Source organism: Ranitomeya variabilis, chromosome 4 (genome assembly GCF_051348905.1).
Source record: "Ranitomeya variabilis isolate aRanVar5 chromosome 4, aRanVar5.hap1, whole genome shotgun sequence".
Classification (NCBI taxonomy): domain Eukaryota; kingdom Metazoa; phylum Chordata; class Amphibia; order Anura; family Dendrobatidae; genus Ranitomeya; species Ranitomeya variabilis.
Window position 1 is genome coordinate 34,691,687 of NC_135235.1, and position 20,428 is coordinate 34,712,114.

General features: G+C 44.5%; 1 protein-coding gene across 8 annotated transcripts in view; it reads right to left on the minus strand.

Moving 5' to 3' along the window:
• CRTAC1 (cartilage acidic protein 1) overlaps window positions 1-20,428 on the minus strand; it is a 526,287-nt gene that overhangs the window by 74,573 nt on the left and 431,286 nt on the right. For all 8 annotated transcript variants that reach the window (XM_077258322.1, XM_077258318.1, XM_077258320.1 and 5 more), the window contains exon 8: window positions 4,643-4,779. In XM_077258322.1, coding sequence (XP_077114437.1) covers window positions 4,643-4,779 — 137 coding nt within the window. The remainder of the gene's footprint in view (window positions 1-4,642; window positions 4,780-20,428) is intronic.

The following is a 20,428-nucleotide window of genomic DNA, read 5'->3' on the forward strand; positions in this document are numbered from 1 at the left end:
AATAGGTGGTCATCGGGTGGACCATCATACTATATCGGATGTAATGAAGTATACAATCATACTATATAGGGAGCTGTGAGCTGGACCATCATAGTATAAAAGGGGCTGTAAAGTTGGTAAACAAACATACTATATAGTATAGGGGTTGTGAGGTGGACCACCATGCTATATTGGGGGCTTTTGGGGAAATCATCAAACTATAAAAGGGGCTGTGAGGCGGACCATCATACTATATAAAGGGCTGTGAGGTGGACCATCATACTATATAAGTGAGTCTGGGGTGGACCGCCCTACTATATATCGGTTTGTGGGGTAGACCATCATACTATGTCGGGGGCTGTTGGGTATAACATCATACTACATGGGGTCTGTAAGGTGGACCACCATACTATATAAGGTGCTGTGAGGTGGACCATCATACTGTTTAGGGGTCTGTGGGGTGGACAATACTATATAGGGGGCTGTGAGGTGGACCAGCATACTATGTAGGGGCTGTGGGGTGGACCATCATATTATACAGGGAGCTGTGAGGTGGACCACCATACTATATAGTGAGCTGTGAGGTGGACCCTCGTACTATATGGCTGACTTTGGAGTGCACCACCATACTACAAAAATGTCACGAGGTTACCACGTGGAGCCAGAAGACCACAGCGTCTGATTGCTACTACTCCGGCACTGAGAAGAAGCACTTCTTCATTTTAAATGTGTTTATTTCTTCTGGCAAAACAGGGGTTAATCTGCCATGTTGGAAATCCCTGTGTTTACAGCTGTGCTCAGTGAGCCTCTCCTTTTGCCTTTATAATCTGGGCTCTGTTACTAATTCTTGTCAGAGCTAGCATTTGCTGCATGGCTATTGGTGGGAGAGGAGCACACATGAGAAGGAGAGTTGAAGGAGTTATTAGTGACTGTTGCTTGGTTAGTATGCGTGGTAATTCCTTATCCTTCTCTGTTTTTGCTTATTCCCTTACCTTCACACCCCGGTGCATTCCTCTGTTACATGTGAGTGAATATTTTGTATGCCTGGAGTGTTCTGTTAACCCTTGCCCATGTTGCCTTGTTTGTCGGGTTGGTGTACTATGGTGCACAGTAGCGCCCCATCTTCCCTCGTTGGGGGAAGAGAACAGAGGGAGGGCTAACTTAGGAGATAAGGCAAGGATGGAGGCCCCAGCATCTTCGCCATCTGAAGTATCCAGGGGAGCAGGGCGAGCTAGGATGACAGCAGTGTCGTGACAATAAGCTTGAGTGAGGTGGACCATCATGCTACATAGCTGACTGTGGGTTGGACCATCATACCCAGGGGCATTTGCTCTCGGCAGCACAGTGCTGGTTACAATGGCTGAGCCTGGAAGATCAGCAGTAACCAAGCACACAGTATCTGCCTGAGCCAGATGCTGGGACCAATGTCTCCGCTGAGCAGGCTCCACTGCGGCTGAAGAAGAATGGGAGACTGCAGTGGAGGTGGTTCGAGATTCCCCCTGTACAGCGGCGGGAACTTGACACCTAACACCATCATACTATATAGGGGGCTGTGTGATGTCCATCATACTATATTAGGTGCTGTGGGTGGGACTATCATATTATACCTGTCTGAAAATAAAAAAATACCGTATTTTCCGGCATATAAGACGACTGGGCGTATAAGACGACCCCCCCAACTTTTCCAGTTAAAATATGAAATCTTCTTAAAAGTCGGGGGTCTTCTTATATGCCGTATGTCGTCTTATTGGGCCGGTGACTAATGTGCCTTTTGGGGTGGGGAGTGGTCCCGATGATGAAGAGGGGGCGTCTCACAGGAAAGTGTGAGTGGAGTAGCCCCCTATTACCTCATTGCGGCAGCGTGGGGGTCTCTGTGCTGGGGAGCGGTGGCTCCTCATTGCGGTAGCATAGGGTTTCTGTGCTGGGAGCGGCAGCTCCTCTTCGTGCCGTGGGGCGGTGCATCTTCTTGCAGCGTCGGGACTCCTCCGGCATCTCCTCAAGGCCCGGAGGCACCGGCAGCTCCATTGCTGCGATGCGGTGGCCTCCGGGAAAATGGCCGCTGGGGGCGGCGCATGCTCTGATTCAGATCTTGTCTCCCGAGATCTCGGGATGAGATCTGAATCTGAGCATACGCCGCCCCCAGCGGCCATTTTCCCGGAGGCCACCGCATTGCAGCAATGGAGCTGTTGGTGCCTCCGGGCCTTGAGGAGATGCCGGAGAAGCCCCGACGCTGCAAGATGATGCACCGCCCCACGGCACGAAGAGGAGCTGCCGCTCCCAGCACAGAGACCCTATGCTACCGCAATGAGGAGCCGCTGCTCCCCAGCACAGAGACCCCCACGCTGCCGCAATGAGGTAACGGGGCTACTCCACTCACACTTTCCTGTGAGACGCCCCCTCTCTTCGTCATCGGGACCACTCCCCCCCCACCCACCATATGCACATTTGTCTGTACCCGGCGTATAAGACGACCCCGGACTTTTAAGAAGATTTTGAGGGGTTAAAAAGTCGTCTTATACGCCGGAAAATACGGTAAATAAATAATTGTAGAAATCTCTCTTTTTGATCCATTCACACCAATATTTGACCTACGCCACAAATTTACTGTCTACTTAACCATAGTTTTATGTTGTGCAAAAATAATGTTTAAGATTTGGAATCTTTTGGTTTAGGGAACCAGATGACAAAACATTGAGTAAATGATGTAGAGAATAACATGTAGCATCATAGCAAACCATCCCTGGCACAGACAATATATAAGGAAATATTACAAGTATATAAGGATATATATATATATATACATATATATACTGTATATATATATATATATATATATATATATATATAAAGTGTGTATTATGAGTACATATATGGGTATATACAGTGGGGAAGATAAGTATTTGATACACTGCAGATTTTGCAAGTTTTCCCACCTACAAAGAATGGGGAGGTCTGTAATTTTTTTGTCAGACGTTTCCTGTAGTTCTTGACCAAGTTTTGCACACACTGCAGCACGGATTTTGGCCCCCTAATCAGAGATCTTCTCCAGATCTTTCAGGTTTTGGGGCTGTCACTGGGCAACATTAAGTTTCAACTCCCTCCAAAGATTTTCTATTGGGTTCCGGTCTGGAGACTGGCTAGGCCACTGCAGGATCTTGAATATGCTTCTTATGGAGCCACTCCTTAGTTGCCCTAGCTGTGTGTTTTGGGTCAATGTCATGCTGGAAGACTCATGACCCTTCTTCAATGCTCTTACTGACGGAAGGAGGTTTTGGCTAAATCATGCAATACACGACTCCATCTATCCTCCCTTCAATATGGTGCAGTCGTCCTGTTCCATTTACAGAAAAACACCCCGAAATTATCATGTTTTCCCCACCAAGATTCACGGGGTTGGGATGGTGTTCTTGGGGTTGTACTCATCTTTTTTCTTCCACCAAACACAACGAGTGGACTTGATACAAAAAGGTTCTATTTTGGTCTCATCTGACCACATGAACTTTTCCCATGCCTCCTCTGGATCATCCAGATGGTCATTAGTGAACTTCAAACGGGCCTAGACATATGCTGGCGTGAGCAGGGGGACTTTGCGTTCCCTGCAGGATTTTAATCCATGACAGCGTAGTGTGTTACGGTAATGTTTGAGACTCCCAGCTCAGTTCAGGTCATTGACCAGGTCCTCCCATGTAGTTCTGGGCTGATTCCTGACCTTTCTCAGAATCATCCTTACTAGTGATGAGCGAATATACTCGTTACTCGAGACAAGGCAACCCCCACATGTACTTATGCTGGCTAACAGATGTAAATCATTCAGCTGCGGCGATGAAAACTATCCGAGCACTAAAAAATACTCGGAGGTCACCTAAGCATGCTCGGGAAATCTCGGGTACGAGTATATTCGCTCATCACTAATCCTTACCCCACGAGGTGAGGTCATGTATGGAACCCCAGACTGAGGAAGATTGACAATCATCTAGTGTTTCTTCCATTTTCTAATAATTGTGTCAACAGTTGTTGCCTTTTCACCAAGCTGCTTGCCTACTGTCCTGTAGCCCATCCCAGCCTTGTGCAAGTCTACAATTTCATCCATGGTGTCCTTAGATAGCTCTTTGGTCGTGACCATGGTGGAGAGGTTGCAGTGTGATTGATTGAGTGTGTGGACAGGTGTACTTTATACAGTTAACGAGGTCAAACAGGTGCAATTAATAGAGGTAATGCGTGCAGAGTAGGAGGCTTCTTAAAGAAAAACTAACAGGTCTGTGAGAGCCAGAATTCTTGCTGCTTGGTAGGTGATCAAATACTTATTTCATCCAACAAAATGCAATTTAATTATGTAAAAATCATACATGAAAACTTGCAAAATCGACAGTGTATAAAACACTTATTTTCCACACTGCATGCATATTAAGGGTACATACTGTGTATATATATATATATATATATATATATATATATATATATATATATATATATATATATATATATATATATATAAATATATACTGGATATGTGTGTGTATGGGTATATATTACATATATATATATATATATATATATATATATATATATATATATATATATATATATATATATATATATAGGGATATTATGCTGGTATTTCATGTGGATGTCCGTTCAGATATAACACAGTCTGTGGCTTTACCTGAACATACGATTTGCTGAAGAGCCCCTGTAGGCGATATTATTAAAAAAGACTTCCAGCTCCTGATCATTATCGAAGTCAGCGGCAATCACCGTGCGGATTGGAGACGGCATAGAGAACTTCTGAGTAGCAATATCCTGTTTAAAGATAGAAGAGAGATATAAGAGCTCACAATTATCTCTTATTAAAAGGCCCATCGTTAATGTAATGACTCGGATGTTACTCCAGGAGACCTCCGGGTAATCAGGAGGATCTTACAAATTAAAATTAGAAACAAAAGAACTGTGTATACCTCGTCCGTCACAGCATCTTATCAGTCCTATATTCAACAGGTCAATGAGCCTTCAACCATCTCTAATCCACGAGGAATCAAGAATGTGTCGTTTGATTTCTCTTCGCTCAAATTAAATTTCAAATTCAACACTTAAGAAAAAAATATTTCTGGAATTTTTCATTGATTACTTTACTTTGGACATTATTATGGTTTTTAAAGTCCATCACAATTATTGCACCTGCTCAGTAAACAGAACCGCAGCATGAAAATTATTAGCTACAGTAAAAAAAAAAAAAATGTAGGAATATTTTTTGCTAGGAATTTGGCAAATTACAGGAACCTGATGCGAACTGGTCCAGCATTAGGTAAAGACTATTGTGGACAGAACATGCCGAGGGGCTTTTGCAGTCATTAATCATTGTCAAAAACAGTATTAAGTTTGATTTAGAAAAAAAAAATTATTCCAAAGTAAAAGTGCTTCTAAGGACCCTTTGTAATTAGCTGGTATTACAACCCCCACGTCCTCTTTGAAGATAGGAGCCCAGTGCTACCTTCTGTGCATCTGCAAATAGTATTTCTGATATTGCAATCTTTTAAGTCAGATGATTTCTACATTGGACAGAAGGAATTGTCCCTTGGAGACACCTTGTCATCATTCCTTGTCTTAGATAGTCCCAAAAAATAAACATTTAGGCCACACAGGCTGCTCGCAGTAGCACAAACAACATGCAGCCTGGCCTTGTCGTGTTGAGAAACTGTTCCCGGAATACTTCGGAGAAATGGTCGCACCACTTTTTCCACCAGGAGATCAATGTAAAGCCGAGTTGTAAGCATACATGAATGAAGAGACAAAAGAAAAGAATGAAGAGCGCTCACCGTCCATAAAATTCCAATCCATTATTATGACATATGAGTCATTGGCAGGGAAACCATGGAGAACGTGAACTGCAAACGGACGATGGCCGTTTCGCGCTACCGCGCTTCCACGGGTCCTAACATGAATACATGAATGAAGACTAGAGGAGTCCATCTGCGGTATATTGTGCTACCCAACACCATAATCCCGGGAGTAGAACCGATGTGACGTTCCATCGTGAAGGCCTCTTTATGGCGTAGCCCACATCGTCTCCAGACCAATTTTCAGTCTTTGTATCCAAGAAAAAAGCGAGACTTATCACAGACTCCACTACCGTCTTGCTCTGCATCATGATGACTTTTGGGAGCGGTGGCTTTAGGTCAGTTGAACCTGTTGTTGAACGTCTGGCTTGTAGATCAATGTCATGCAAATTTATTCTGATGTTTTATGTCCATGTTTGACTCCTTAGGTTTTGCATGTGATGTCCAATTTCACTTGTAGTACAGAATGGAGCAACGATAGAACAGGTGGTGCTGCCATTTCTCCAAATTATCCCAGGAATAATTTTTCAGCATGAGTAAGCAGCCTGCGTGGCCTAAGCATGCTACCATGTAATGCAGCATATCCAAACTCATCTCCCATCGTGCACATGTGGAACATTATTGGTCAGCAATTACAAAGGAAGCCTCTGGCAACTTGATGACTTACATGCCGGAGTACACCATCAACATCACTGCCAATCACTCCTTAATGGTGCACACAACACACTGCAACATTTTATACGGAACTGATCAAAACTGCCAGAAGAATGAACATGTCCCTTTTAACCCCTTCATGTTTTCTGAACCCTGAACCAGTTAAAAAAAGTGACATAAGAACGTGTGCACAGTAATAATGTCCTGTTGACATTGCTGTGCACTGTGTTTATTTTATGGGGCACTATTGCAGTGCTTTTCCAAGTAGAATCTGCCTGAAAAAGAAGCCTTGCGCATATTGCCTTAGAGAGTCCTACTCTAGAGACATTATATATAGATCTTAAACTCTTAAATAACTTTTAACCATGCCAATGGAGTTGAAAAGAAAAGTCTTGAGTGAGGAAAAGAAGGGCTCAATTCTGGCTTTCCTAGCAAAGGGACACAATGAGCATCATATTGCCTCCATCCTTAAAATTTCTAAGACTGCAGTCCATTACAACTAGGTCAAGCAGCAGACATTGGGGACAACAAAGCTACAGACCTACAGAGGGCGAAAACGACTCTGCACTGACTGGGATGACCGTCATCTTATTTGAATGTTACTCAGCAACCGCAGGATGACATCAAGTGACCTACAAAAAGGAATTGCAAATGGCAGCTGGGGTGAAGTGCATGGCAAGAATAGTTTGCGACAGGCTCCTAGAGGCAGGACTTAAGTCATGTAAAGCTAGAAAAAAGCCTTTCATGAATGAGAAGCCAGGCTGAAGTTTGCCAAAGACCATAAGGATTGGACCACAGAGGACTGGAGTAAGGTAATCTTCTCTGATCAGTCTAATTTTCAGCTTTGCCTTAGGACGCACATCCAGTCGAAGTTTCAGCTGAAGTCGATGGGCCCCTACCAGCATGAAACTGGTCACGTTTGCTACTTCTGCGACGATGGTCGCTGCTCCCCTGATGTTAGAAATGGATCTGTTGCATAAATGATACAATTAGCAGAGGAGGGACTCCATGGATTATTATGGGGTTTGTCTGATTTCCATTATGTGTCCGTTTTTAGAACAGAAGACAATGCGCATCATGGAGAATTTTTTCTTCAGCTCTTAATCCTGACACATAGCGAAACCAAGACCAACCCCATAATTATCAACGGGGCCCTCTGCTTCTATTTGCATCAGTTATTATGTAATTATTCCATTTGTCTCCTCCTCAAAACAGAACAGATAAAGAGAATGTCCGAAAGGAAGTGTGGACAAAGTGATTTTGTACGTCAGTGCTTGAGTCCAGAGGTAACCTACTTGTCAACTCTTACGAAAGTGCTTATGAGCAAGAACCAAGTAGTGAGGCACGTTGCTGAAATTTTTGCACAATTATACTCTCTTTTTAGATATCATGACTAGAGTTGAGCGACTTTCATTTTTTTAAGATCGAGTCGGGTTTTGTGAAACCCGATTTTGTCCAGAGTCGAGTCGAGTGCAGTCGGCCGATTATCGCTAAAAGTCGGGGATCGACCGAAACACGAAACCCAATGCAAGTCAATGGGGAAGCATAGTCGGCAGTGAGTGGAGGCCAGGAAAACACCTACAGTGCCCATTTTAATGCCAAAAACATCCATTCTTGTTTCTGAAGCTTGTCAATCTTAATTAACTTTATAATAATAGTTGGGCATAGGGAATTGGGGGTCATTTGGCAAAAGTTGTGGGGGGAGTAGGGCCGGCTCAAGTTTTTCGTGGGCCCAGGAAATGCGGACTACGTCACGGCGGTGTTGCAGGGAAAGGTAAGTATTTCAACGTTGCAAGTGCTGTGATCCTGAGCAAGCAGGGGGGGCCCACTCGTTCGCATTGGCACTGGCACAGGGCCCCTCAAAGTACAGCGATGTGTGTTTGCATGGCGGGGGCGCCTCCCACCAGCAGCGACACTTTTGCGTACTCTGAGGGGCCCTGTGCCAGTGACGTCGCCAACGAGTATGCCCCCCCACCTGATGAAGGAACCTGCACTTTCATCTGCACCTTCCTCTCTGTCCCTGTGTAAGGTGGTATAACATGCGGGAAGGGGAACCTTACTTTCAGCAGGGTCAGATTCTGGCTGTGTAGAGTATAAGGGGAATGTAGTGGTCTAGGTCAATGTACCAGCAGACTCATCTAGCAGTGGCTGGGCAATGGGCAGGATGAGGAGGAAACAGATATAGGGCCAAAGAATAAAGTAGGCTAAATGCAGTTCAAAATTGGTAACAGGACTAAACAGGCGGCATTGCTTTGTTCAGTGGAGTAGCAAACCCAAGAGCAGCAGACACTGTTTCAAGGGCATAACCACACTAGTAGGCCAAATGCAGTTTAATATCTGATAGTATAGGGCGAAAGCCAGAATGTGGAAGCTCAGCTTTGTTCAGTTGAGGACAACACCAGGCAGGGGCAGACAGACACCTTTAGTAGGCCGGAACAGCCAATTTTTTAAAAAAACAGCAGTTAGTAAGAGGCAGAAGGTAGAAGCTCAGCTTTATTCAGTTGAGGACAACACCAGGCAGGGGCAGACAGACACCTTTAGTAGGCCGGAACAGCCAATTGCATTTTTAAAAATGGTAATTTGGAACTGAAGGTTGAAGCTCAGCTTTATTCAGTTGAGGACAACACCAGGCAGGGGCAGACAGACACCTTTAGTAGGCCGGAACAGCCAATGGCATTTTTAAAAATGGTAATTTGGAACCGAAGGTAGAAGCTCAGCTTTATTCAGTTGAGGACAACACCAGGCAGGGGCAGACAGACACCTTTAGTAGGCCGGAACAGCCAATTTTTAAAAAAAACAGCAGTTAGTAAGAGGCAGAAGGTAGAAGCTCAGCTTTATTCAGTTGAGGACAACACCAGGCAGGGGCAGACAGACACCTTTAGTAGGCCGGAACAGCCAATGGCATTTTTAAAAATGGTAATTTGGAACAGAAGGTAGAAGTTCAGCTTTATTCAGTTGAGGACAACACCAGGCAGGGGCAGACATTCACCTTTAGTAGGCCGGAACAGCCAATTTTTTAAAAAAACAGCAGTTAGTAAGAGGCAGAAGGTAGAAGCTCAGCTTTATTCAGTTGAGGACAACACCAGGCAGGGGCAGACAGACACCTTTAGTAGGCCGGAACAGCCAATGGCATTTTTAGAAATGGTAATTTGGAACAGAAGGTAGAAGCTCAGCTTTATTCAGTTGAGGACAACACCAGGCAGGGGCAGACAGACACCTTTAGTAGGCCGGAACAGCCAATGGCATTTTTAAAAATGGTAATTTGGAACAGAAGGTAGAAGCTCAGCTTTATTCAGTTGAGGACAACACCAGGCAGGGGCAGACAGACACCTTTAGTAGGCCGGAACAGCCAATGGCATTTTTAGAAATGGTAATTTGGAACAGAAGGTTGAAGCTCAGCTTTATTCAGTTGAGGACAACACCAGGCAGGGGCAGACAGACACCTTTAGTAGGCCGGAACAGCCAATGGCATTTTTAGAAATGGTAATTTGGAACAGAAGGTTGAAGCTCAGCTTTATTCAGTTGAGGACAACACCAGGCAGGGGCAGACAGACACCTTTAGTAGGCCGGAACAGCCAATGGCATTTTTAAAAATGGTAATTTGGAACAGAAGGTAGAAGCTCAGCTTTATTCAGTTGAGGACAACACCAGGCAGGGGCAGACAGACACCTTTAGTAGGCCGGAACAGCCAATGGCATTTTTAGAAATGGTAATTTGGAACAGAAGGTTGAAGCTCAGCTTTATTCAGTTGAGGACAACACCAGGCAGGGGCAGACAGACACCTTTAGTAGGCCGGAACAGCCAATTTTATAAAAAAAAAGCAGTTAATAAGAGGCAGAAGGTAGAAGCTCAGCTTTATTCAGTTGCAGCTTCTTGGCAATAATATAAAGAAGACGCGACAGGACAACACTCGGTGGATGCCATATCTGTGTTTTCAATGGAAAAAAACCTTTCAGTTAACTACTTGCAGGAGCAATTTTTTGTAGCTGGTGGACAATTTTTTTTAAAAAAAGCAGTTAATAAGAGGCAGAAGGTAGAAGCTCAGCTTTATTCAGTTGCAGCTTCTTGGCAATAATATAAAGAAGACGCGACAGGACAACACTCGGTGGATGCCATATCTGTGTTTTCAATGGGAAAAAACCTTTCAGTTAACTACTTGCAGGAGAAAGTTTTTGTAGCTGGTGGCCAATTTTTGTACTGTACCAGTTTTTTGTTGTATGTGTTTTTGTTTTTAATGTTAAAATGTCTGCATTTGATATCTCTCCAGTATTTTCTTTTTTATAAGCAAAATACTGCAGTTTTACATCGGTTACATGGATACACAGGCAGCTTGGTGGTGAGTGTAGGAGTATTTAAAGTAGGGACCGCAGACAGGCTATCAAAGGCCTAAAATAACAAACAATAGGCTCATGGCAGTTTTACATCGGTTACATGGATACACGGGCAGGCAGCTTGGTGGTCAGTGGAGGAGTATTTAAAGTAGGGACCGCAGACAGGCTATCAAAGGCCTAAAATAACAAACAATAGGCTCATGGCAGTTTTACATCGGTTACATGGATACACGGGCAGGCAGCTTGGTGGTCAGTGGAGGAGTATTTAAAGTAGGGACCGCAGACAGGCTATCAAAGGCCTAAAATAACAAACAATAGGCTCATGGCAGCTTTACAGCGGTTACATGGATACACGGGCAGGCAGCTTGGTGGTGAGTGGAGGAGTATTTAAAGTAGGGACCGCAGACAGGCTATCAAAGGCCTAAAATAACAAACAATAGGCTTATGGCAGTTTTACAGCGGTTACATGGATACACGGGCAGGCAGCTTGGTGGTCAGTGGAGGAGTATTTAAAGTAGGGACCGCAGACAGGCTATCAAAGACCTAAAATAACAAACAATAGGCTCATGGCAGTTTTACAGCGGTTACATGGATACACGGGCAGGCAGCTTGGTGGTGAGTGGAGGAGTATTTAAAGTAGGGACCGCAGACAGGCTATCAAAGGCCTAAAATAACAAACAATAGGCTCATGGCAGTTTTACAGCGGTTACATGGATACACGGGCAGGCAGCTGGTGATGAGTGGAGGAGTATTTAAAGTAGGGACCGCAGACAGGCTATCAAAGGCCTAAAATAACAAACAATAGGCTCATGGCAGTTTTACAGCGGTTACATGGATACACGGGCAGGCAGCTGGTGATGAGTGGAGGAGTATTTAAAGTAGGGACCGCAGACAGGCTACCAAAGGCCTAAAATAACAAACAATAGGCTCATGGCAGTTTTACATCGGTTACATGGATACACGGGCAGGCAGCTTGGTGGTGAGTGGAGGAGTATTTAAAGTAGGGACCGCAGACAGGCTATCAAAGGCCTAAAATAACAAACAATAGGCTCATGGCAGCTTTACAGCGGTTACATGGATACACGGGCAGGCAGCTTGGTGGTCAGTGGAGGAGTATTTAAAGTAGGGACCGCAGACAGGCTATCAAAGACCTAAAATAACAAACAATAGGCTCATGGCAGTTTTACAGCGGTTACATGGATACACGGGCAGGCAGCTGGTGATGAGTGGAGGAGTATTTAAAGTAGGGACCGCAGACAGGCTATCAAAGGCCTAAAATAACAAACAATAGGCTTATGGCAGTTTTACAGCGGTTACATGGATACACGGGCAGGCAGCTTGGTGGTCAGTGGAGGAGTATTTAAAGTAGGGACCGCAGACAGGCTATCAAAGGCCTAAAATAACAAACAATAGGCTCATGGCAGTTTTACAGCGGTTACATGGATACACGGGCAGGCAGCTTGGTGGTGAGTGGAGGAGTATTTAAAGTAGGGACCGCAGACAGGCTATCAAAGGCCTAAAATAACAAACAATAGGCTCATGGCAGTTTTACAGCGGTTACATGGATACACGGGCAGGTAGCTGGTGATGAGTGGAGGAGTATTTAAAGTAGGGACCGCAGACAGGCTATCAAAGGCCTAAAATAACAAACAATAGGCTCATGGCAGTTTTACATCGGTTACATGGATACACGGGCAGGCAGCTTGGTGGTGAGTGGAGGAGTATTTAAAGTAGGGACCGCAGACAGGCTATCAAAGGCCTAAAATAACAAACAATAGGTTCATGGCAGTTTTACAGCGGTTACATGGATACACGGGCAGGCAGCTGGTGATGAGTGGAGGAGTATTTAAAGTAGGGACCGCAGACAGGCTATCAAAGGCCTAAAATAACAAACAATAGGCTCATGGCAGCTTTACATCGGTTACATGGATACACGGGCAGGCAGCTTGGTGGTGAGTGGAGGAGTATTTAAAGTAGGGACCGCAGACAGGCTATCAAAGGCCTAAAATAACAAACAATAGGCTCATGGCAGCTTTACAGCGGTTACATGGATACACGGGCAGGCAGCTGGTGATGAGTGGAGGAGTATTTAAAGTAGGGACCGCAGACAGGCTATCAAAGGCCTAAAATAACAAACAATAGGCTCATGGCAGCTTTACAGCGGTTACATGGATACACAGGCAGCTTGGTGGTGAGTGGAGGAGTAGTGCAAGGAGTGTCTGTCCCAGTACTCCCAAAATATAAATAGATGTTAATGTCTCGCAAAACAACCAAAACAAAAAAAAGGTGGCATACTTAGGTACAGGGGTGGGCTCATCTACTGAGTTTCTGACATAGTAATTTGGCAGTAACTATTTAATGGTGCCAATATAGGACACAGACACAGACTACTTTAAGTTGCATCATAGATGTCTACAAATTTGTATTGTCAGTGCCAGACATTGAATGATGTCAGCGAATAGACTAAAGATTGGTGGAGCTGTGCGACATAATTTTGCACGTGGTAGAGCACATTTTGAGCTGGGGTAGGGGGGAACTCTCTTGAGGCCGGCGGGACCGCCCCAGGGCCCCTCATGTTACAACGGTGTGTCTGACGTTGGGTGCGCACCACCACCGCCAGAGACACTACATTGTACTATGAGGGACCCAGTAGCAATGCCGTCAACCAAAAGCGAGCACACCCACCTCTTCAGACAAACAGCAGTCTCACGGGTGCTTGCGCCAAGTCGCGATACCACGGCCCCGTGTGGGGAGTTTTGCCATTTAGGGAGGTGTAAACATGTCGTATGCTGTACAATCAGCTGCAGCAAATTAGACATTAGAAAAGTAATTCACAGGCAAGAGCTTTTCATAGGAAAGCTAGGTGTCGGCCGGGCAAGGTGGGGCAAAAGATTTCGAAATCCAGTTGTGGTTCATTTTAATGAATGTTAGATCGTCAACATTTTGGGTAGCCAGACGAGTCCTTTTTTCGGTTAATATTGAACCTGCAGCACTGAATACTCTTTCTGATAGGACACTTGCTGCCGGGCAAGCAAGCTCCTGCAATGCATATTCTGCCAATTCTGGCCAGGTGTCTAATTTGGAGGCCCAGTAATCAAATGGGAATGACGGTTGAGGGAGAACATCGATAAGGGATGAAAAATAGTTAGTAACCATACTGGACAAATGTTGTCTCCTGTCACTTTCAATTGATGCAGCAGTACCTGTCCTGTCTGCGGTCATAGCAAAATCACTCCACAACTTGGTCAGAAAACCCCTCTGTCCAACGCCACTTCTGATGTGTGCACCCCTAACACTCCTAGTCTGCTGCCCCCTGGAGCTCGTGTGAGAACGATCACGTGCGCTGTGTGCTGGGAATGCCTGAAGCAAACGGTCAACAAGAGTTGATTGTTTGGTTGCTAATATTAGTTCCAAGTTCTCATGTGGCATAATATTTTGCAATTTGCCTTTATAGCGTGGATCAAGGAGGCAGGCCAACCAGTAATCGTCATCGTTCATCATTTTCGTTATGCGTGTGTCCCTTTTTAGGATACGTAAGGCATAATCCGCCATGTGGGCCAAAGTTCCAGTTGTCAAATCTCCGGTTGTGATTGGTTGAGGGGCAGTTGCAGGCAAATCTACGTCACTTGTGTCCCTCAAAAAACCAGAAACCGGCCGTGACACGCAACCAATTTCCTGTGCCCCCGGGAAAGGTTCGGCATTAAAAATATACTCATCCCCATCATCCTCCTCGTCCTCCACCTCCTCTTCGCCCGCTACCTCGTCCTGTACACTGCCCTGACCAGACAATGGCTGACTGTCATCAAGGCTTTCCTCTTCCTCTGGTGCAGACGCCTGCTCCTTTATGTGCGTCAAACTTTGCATCAGCAGACGCATTAGGGGGATGCTCATGCTTATTACGGCGTTGTCTGCACTAACCAGCCGTGTGCATTCCTCAAAACACTGAAGGACTTGACACATGTCTTGTATCTTAGACCACTGCACACCTGACAACTCCATGTCTGCCATCCTACTGCCTGCCCGTGTATCCTCCCACAAATAAATAACAGCACGCCTCTGTTCGCACAGTCTCTGAAGCATGTGCAGTGTTGAGTTCCACCTTGTTGCAACGTCTATGATTAGGCGATGCTGGGGAAGGTTCAAAGACCGCTGATAGGTCTGCATACGGCTGGCGTGTACAGGCGAACGTCGGATATGTGAGCAAAGTGCACGCACTTTGAGGAGCAGGTCGGAGAACCCAGGATAAGTTTTCAATAAGCACTGCACCACCAGGTTTAAGGTGTGAGCCAGGCAAGGAATGTGTTTCAGTTGGGAAAGGGAGATGGCAGCCATGAAATTCCTTCCGTTATCACTCACTACCTTGCCTGCCTCAAGATCTACTGTGCCCAGCCACGACTGCGTTTCTTGTTGCAAGAACTCGGATAGAACTTCCGCGGTGTGTCTGTTGTCGCCCAAACACTTCATAGCCAATACAGCCTGCTGACGCTTGGCAGTAGCTGGCCCATAATGGGACAACTGGTGTGCAACGGTGTCATCTGCCGATGGAGTGGTTGGCAGACTGCGTTCTGTGGAAGAGCTGTAGCTTCTGCAGGAGGACGAGGAGGAGGAGGAGGAGGGGGTGCGAACGCCTACAGCCAACTGTTTCCTAGACCGTGGGCTAGGCACAACTGTCCCTAAATTGATGTCGCCTGTGGACCCTGCATCCACCACATTCACCCAGTGTGCCGTGATGGACACATAACGTCCCTGGCCATGCCTACTGGTCCATGCATCTGTAGTCAGGTGCACCTTTGTACTCACAGATTGCCTAAGTGCATGGACGATGCGCTGTTTAACATGCTGGTGCAGGGCTGGGATGGCTTTTCTGGAAAAAAAGTGTCGACTGGGTAGCTCGTATCGTGGTTCAGCGTACTCCATCAGGGCTTTGAAAGCTTCGCTTTCAACTAACCGGTAGGGCATCATCTCTAACGAGATTAGTCTAGCTATGTGGGCGTTAAAACCCTGTGTACGCGGATGCGAGGATAAGTACTTCCTTTTTCTAACCAGAGTCTCATGTAGGGTGAGCTGGACTGGAGAGCTGGAGATCGTGGAACTTTCGGGTGTGCCGGTGTACATGGCAGACTGAGAGACGGTTGGAGACGGTATTGTTTCCGCCGGTGCCCTAGATGCAATATTTCCTCCTACAAAACTGGTGGTTCCCTGACCCTGACTGCTTTTGGCTGGCAAAGAAACCTGCACAGATACTGCCGGTGGTGCGGAAAATGGTGGCCTTACAGTGACGGAAGGGATGTTGCGTTGCTGACTAGCTTCATTGGCCGAGGGTGCTACAACCTTAAGGGACGTTTGGTAGTTAGTCCAGGCTTGAAAATGCATGGTGGTTAAGTGTCTATGCATGCAACTAGTATTTAGACTTTTCAGATTCTGACCTCTGCTTAAGCTAGTTGAACATTTTTGACAGATGACTTTGCGCTGATCAGTTGGATGTTGTTTAAAAAAATGCCAGACTGCACTCTTCCTAGACTCGGATCCCTTTTCAGGGATTGCAGACTGAGCTTTAACCGGATGGCCACGCTGTCCTCCAACAGGTTTTGGCTTTGACACGCGTTTTGGGCCAGATACGGGCCCGGCAGATGGAACCTGTTGCGATGTTGATGCCTGCTGCGGCCCCTCCTCCACCTCCGCTTCTGAACTACTGCCGCCTGCACCCTGTTCCCCCAATGGCTGCCAATCGGGGTCAATAACTGGGTCATCTATTACCTCCTCTTCGAGCTCGTGTGCAACTTCATCTGTGTCACTGTGTCGGTCGGTGGTATAGCGTTCGTGGCGGGGCAACATAGTCTCATCAGGGTCTGATTGTGGATCTGTACCCTGAGAGGGCAATGTGGTGGTCTGAGTCAAAGGAGCAGCATAGTACTCTGGCTGTGGCTGTGCATCAGTGCACTCCATGTCAGAATATACTTGTAATGGGCATGGCCTGTTAAATGTTTCACTTTCTAAGCCAGGGACGGTATGTGTAAAGAGCTCCATGGAGTGACCCGTTGTGTCGCCTGCTGCATCCTTCTCTCTTGTTGTAGTTTTTGCTGAGGAGGACAAGGAAGCGACTTGTCCCTGACCGTGAACATCCACAAGCGACACGCTGCTTTTACATTTACCAGTTTCGGAAGAGGAGGCAAAAGAGCTAGAGGCTGAGTCTGCAATGTAAGCCAAAACTTGCTGTTGCTGCTCCGCCTTTAAAAGCGGTTTTCCTACTCCCAGAAAAGAGAGCGTTCGAGGCCTTGTGTAGCCTGACGACGAAACTGGCTCCACAGCTCCAGACTTAGGTGGAATATTTTTATCCCCACGACCACCTGATGCTCCACTACCACTACCATCATTACCAGCTGACAATGAACGCCCACGACGACCTCTTGCACCAGACTTCCTCATTGTTTTAAAATCTTAACCAAAGTAACTTTATTTGTTGCTGTCAAACAACTTACACGGTGAGCTATAACTTCAGTATGATTTCAATATCCCTTAACAGGTTGGTGAGACCACAAGGAAAATCAGGCACAATGTTACACACTCTGTTTTCTGTGGCACAAAATCACAGAGATGACACACACGCAGGACTGTCACTCAAGCACTAATGTCAATATTAATCTCCCACCTAATTTATTTATTTTTTTTTCTCAGGGAGACTTTAGAAACCAAATAATATTAAAAAAAAAACAAAAAAAAAAACAACAAAAAAAAGGCTTTCTATGGCCCACAATTAGAGAGAGAGAGGTGGCACACCCAGGAGTCAAGACTGGCGCACAAGCTGAAAGGGCAATATTACTCTCCCACTGTTTTTTTATGTTTTTTTTTATTTTCAGGGAGACTTTAGAAACCAAATAATATTAAAAAAACCAAAAAAATAAATAGCCTTTCTATGGCCCACTGAATGAGAGAGAGAGGTGGCACACCCAGGAGTCAAGACTGGCACACAAGCTGAAAGGGCAATATTACTCTCCCACTGTTTTTTTAAGTTTTTTTTTTTTTATTTTCAGGGAGACTTTAGAAACCAAATAATATTAAAACAACCAAAAAAATAAATAGCCTTTCTATGGCCCACTGAATGAGAGAGAGAGGTGGCACACCCAGGAGTCAAGACTGGCACACAAGCTGAAAGGGCAATATTACTCTCCCACTGTTTTTTTATGTTTTTTTTTTTTTCAGGGAGACTTTAGAAACCAAATAATATTAAAAAAAACAAAAAAATAAATAGGCTTTCTATGGCCCACTGAATGAGAGAGAGGTGGCACACCCAGGAGTCAAGACTGGCACACAAGCTGAAAGGGCAATATTACTCTCCCACTGTTTTTTTATGTTTTTTTTTATTTTCAGGGAGACTTTAGAAACCAAATAATATTAAAAAAACCAAAAAAATAAATAGCCTTTCTATGGCCCACTGAATGAGAGAGAGAGGTGGCACACCCAGGAGTCAAGACTGGCACACAAGCTGAAAGGGCAATATTACTCTCCCACTGTTTTTTTAAGTTTTTTTTTTTTTATTTTCAGGGAGACTTTAGAAACCAAATAATATTAAAAAAACCAAAAAAATAAATAGCCTTTCTATGGCCCACTGAATGAGAGAGAGAGGTGGCACACCCAGGAGTCAAGACTGGCACACAAGCTGAAAGGGCAATATTACTCTCCCACTGTTTTTTTATGTATTTTTTGTTTTTTAAGGGAGACTTTAGAAACCCAATAATATTTTAAAAAATAAATAAATAGGCTTTCTATGGCCCACTGAATGAGAGAGAGAGGTGGCACACCCAGGAGTCAAGACTGGCACACAAGCTGAAAGGGCAATATTACTCTCCCACTGTTTTTTTATGTATTTTTTGTTTTTTAAGGGAGACTTTAGAAACCCAATAATATTTAAAAAAAAAAATAAATAGGCTTTCTATGGCCCACTGAATGAGAGAGGTGGCACACCCAGGAGTCAAGACTGGCACACAAGCTGAAAGGGCAATATTACTCTCCCACTGTTTTTTTTTTTTGTTTTTTTTTTCAGGGAGACTTTAGAAACCAAATAATAAGAAAAAAAATAAATAAATAAATAGGCTTTCTATAGCCCACTGAATGAGAGATAGCACACACAGCAGTGGCACACAAGCCCTGACTGAGGCCAATATTTTTCTCCCACTGATTGATGTAGTGTTTTTGTGTTGAGGTAGATTTTAGAACACAAATCAAGGAAAAAAAAAAAATGCTTTCTATGGCCCACTGAATGAGAGAGGTGGCACACCCAGGAGTCAAGACTGGCACACAAGCTGAAAGGGCAATATTACTCTCCCACTGTTTTTTTATGTATTTTTTGTTTTTTAAGGGAGACTTTAGAAACCCAATAATATTTAAAAAAATAAATAAATAGGCTTTCTATGGCCCACTGAATGAGAGAGAGAGGTGGCACACCCAGGAGTCAAGACTGGCACACAAGCTGAAAGGGCAATATTACTCTCCCACTGTTTTTTTATGTATTTTTTGTTTTTTAAGGGAGACTTTAGAAACCCAATAATATTTAAAAAAAAAAAATAAATAGGCTTTCTATGGCCCACTGAATGAGAGAGGTGGCACACCCAGGAGTCAAGACTGGCACACAAGCTGAAAGGGCAATATTACTCTCCCACTGTTTTTTTTATGTATTTTTTGTTTTTTAAGGGAGACTTTAGAAACCCAATAATATTTAAAAAAAAAAATAAATAGGCTTTCTATGGCCCACTGAATGAGAGAGGTGGCACACCCAGGAGTCAAGACTGGCGCACAAGCTGAAAGGGCAATATTACTCTCCCACTGTTTTTTTAAGTTTTTTTTCTTTTATTTTCAGGGAGACTTTAGAAACCAAATAATATTAAAAAAACCAAAAAAATAAATAGCCTTTCTATGGCCCACTGAATGAGAGAGAGGTGGCACACCCAGGAGTCAAGACTGGCACACAAGCTGAAAGGGCAATATTACTCTCCCACTGTTTTTTTTTTTTTTTTTTTTTTTCAGGGAGACTTTAGAAACCAAATAATAAGAAAAAAAAAAAAATAAATAAATAGGCTTTCTATAGCCCACTGAATGAGAGATAGCACACACAGCAGTGGCACACAAGCCCTGACTGAGGCCAATATTTTTCTACCACTGATTGATGTAGTGTTTTTGTGTTGAGGTAGAATTTAGAACACAAATCACGGAAAAAATAAATAGGCTTTCTATGGCCCACTCAGTGAGAGATGGCACACACAGGGATGGCACTGTAGCAGAAATGCCAATCTTAATCTCCCACAAAAAAAAACAAAAAAAAAAAACAGGGACTGTCCTACAATTACTATCTCCCTGCAGTAATCTAAGCCAGGTATGGCAGGCAGCAATAGGAGTGGACTGATGCACAAATTAAATAAAAAGTGTGGACAAACAAAAAAGATAGCTGTGCAGAAAGGAACAAGAGGATATGTGCTTTGAAAAAAGCAGTTGGTTTCCACAGTGGTGTACACACAGCAATACAGCTATCACGGAGCCTTCTAGGGCAGCCCAATGAGCTACAGCGCTGAGGAAAAAAAAAAAAAAAATAGCTTCCACTGTTCCTGCACACCGAAGGTGGTGTTGGACAGTGGAAAT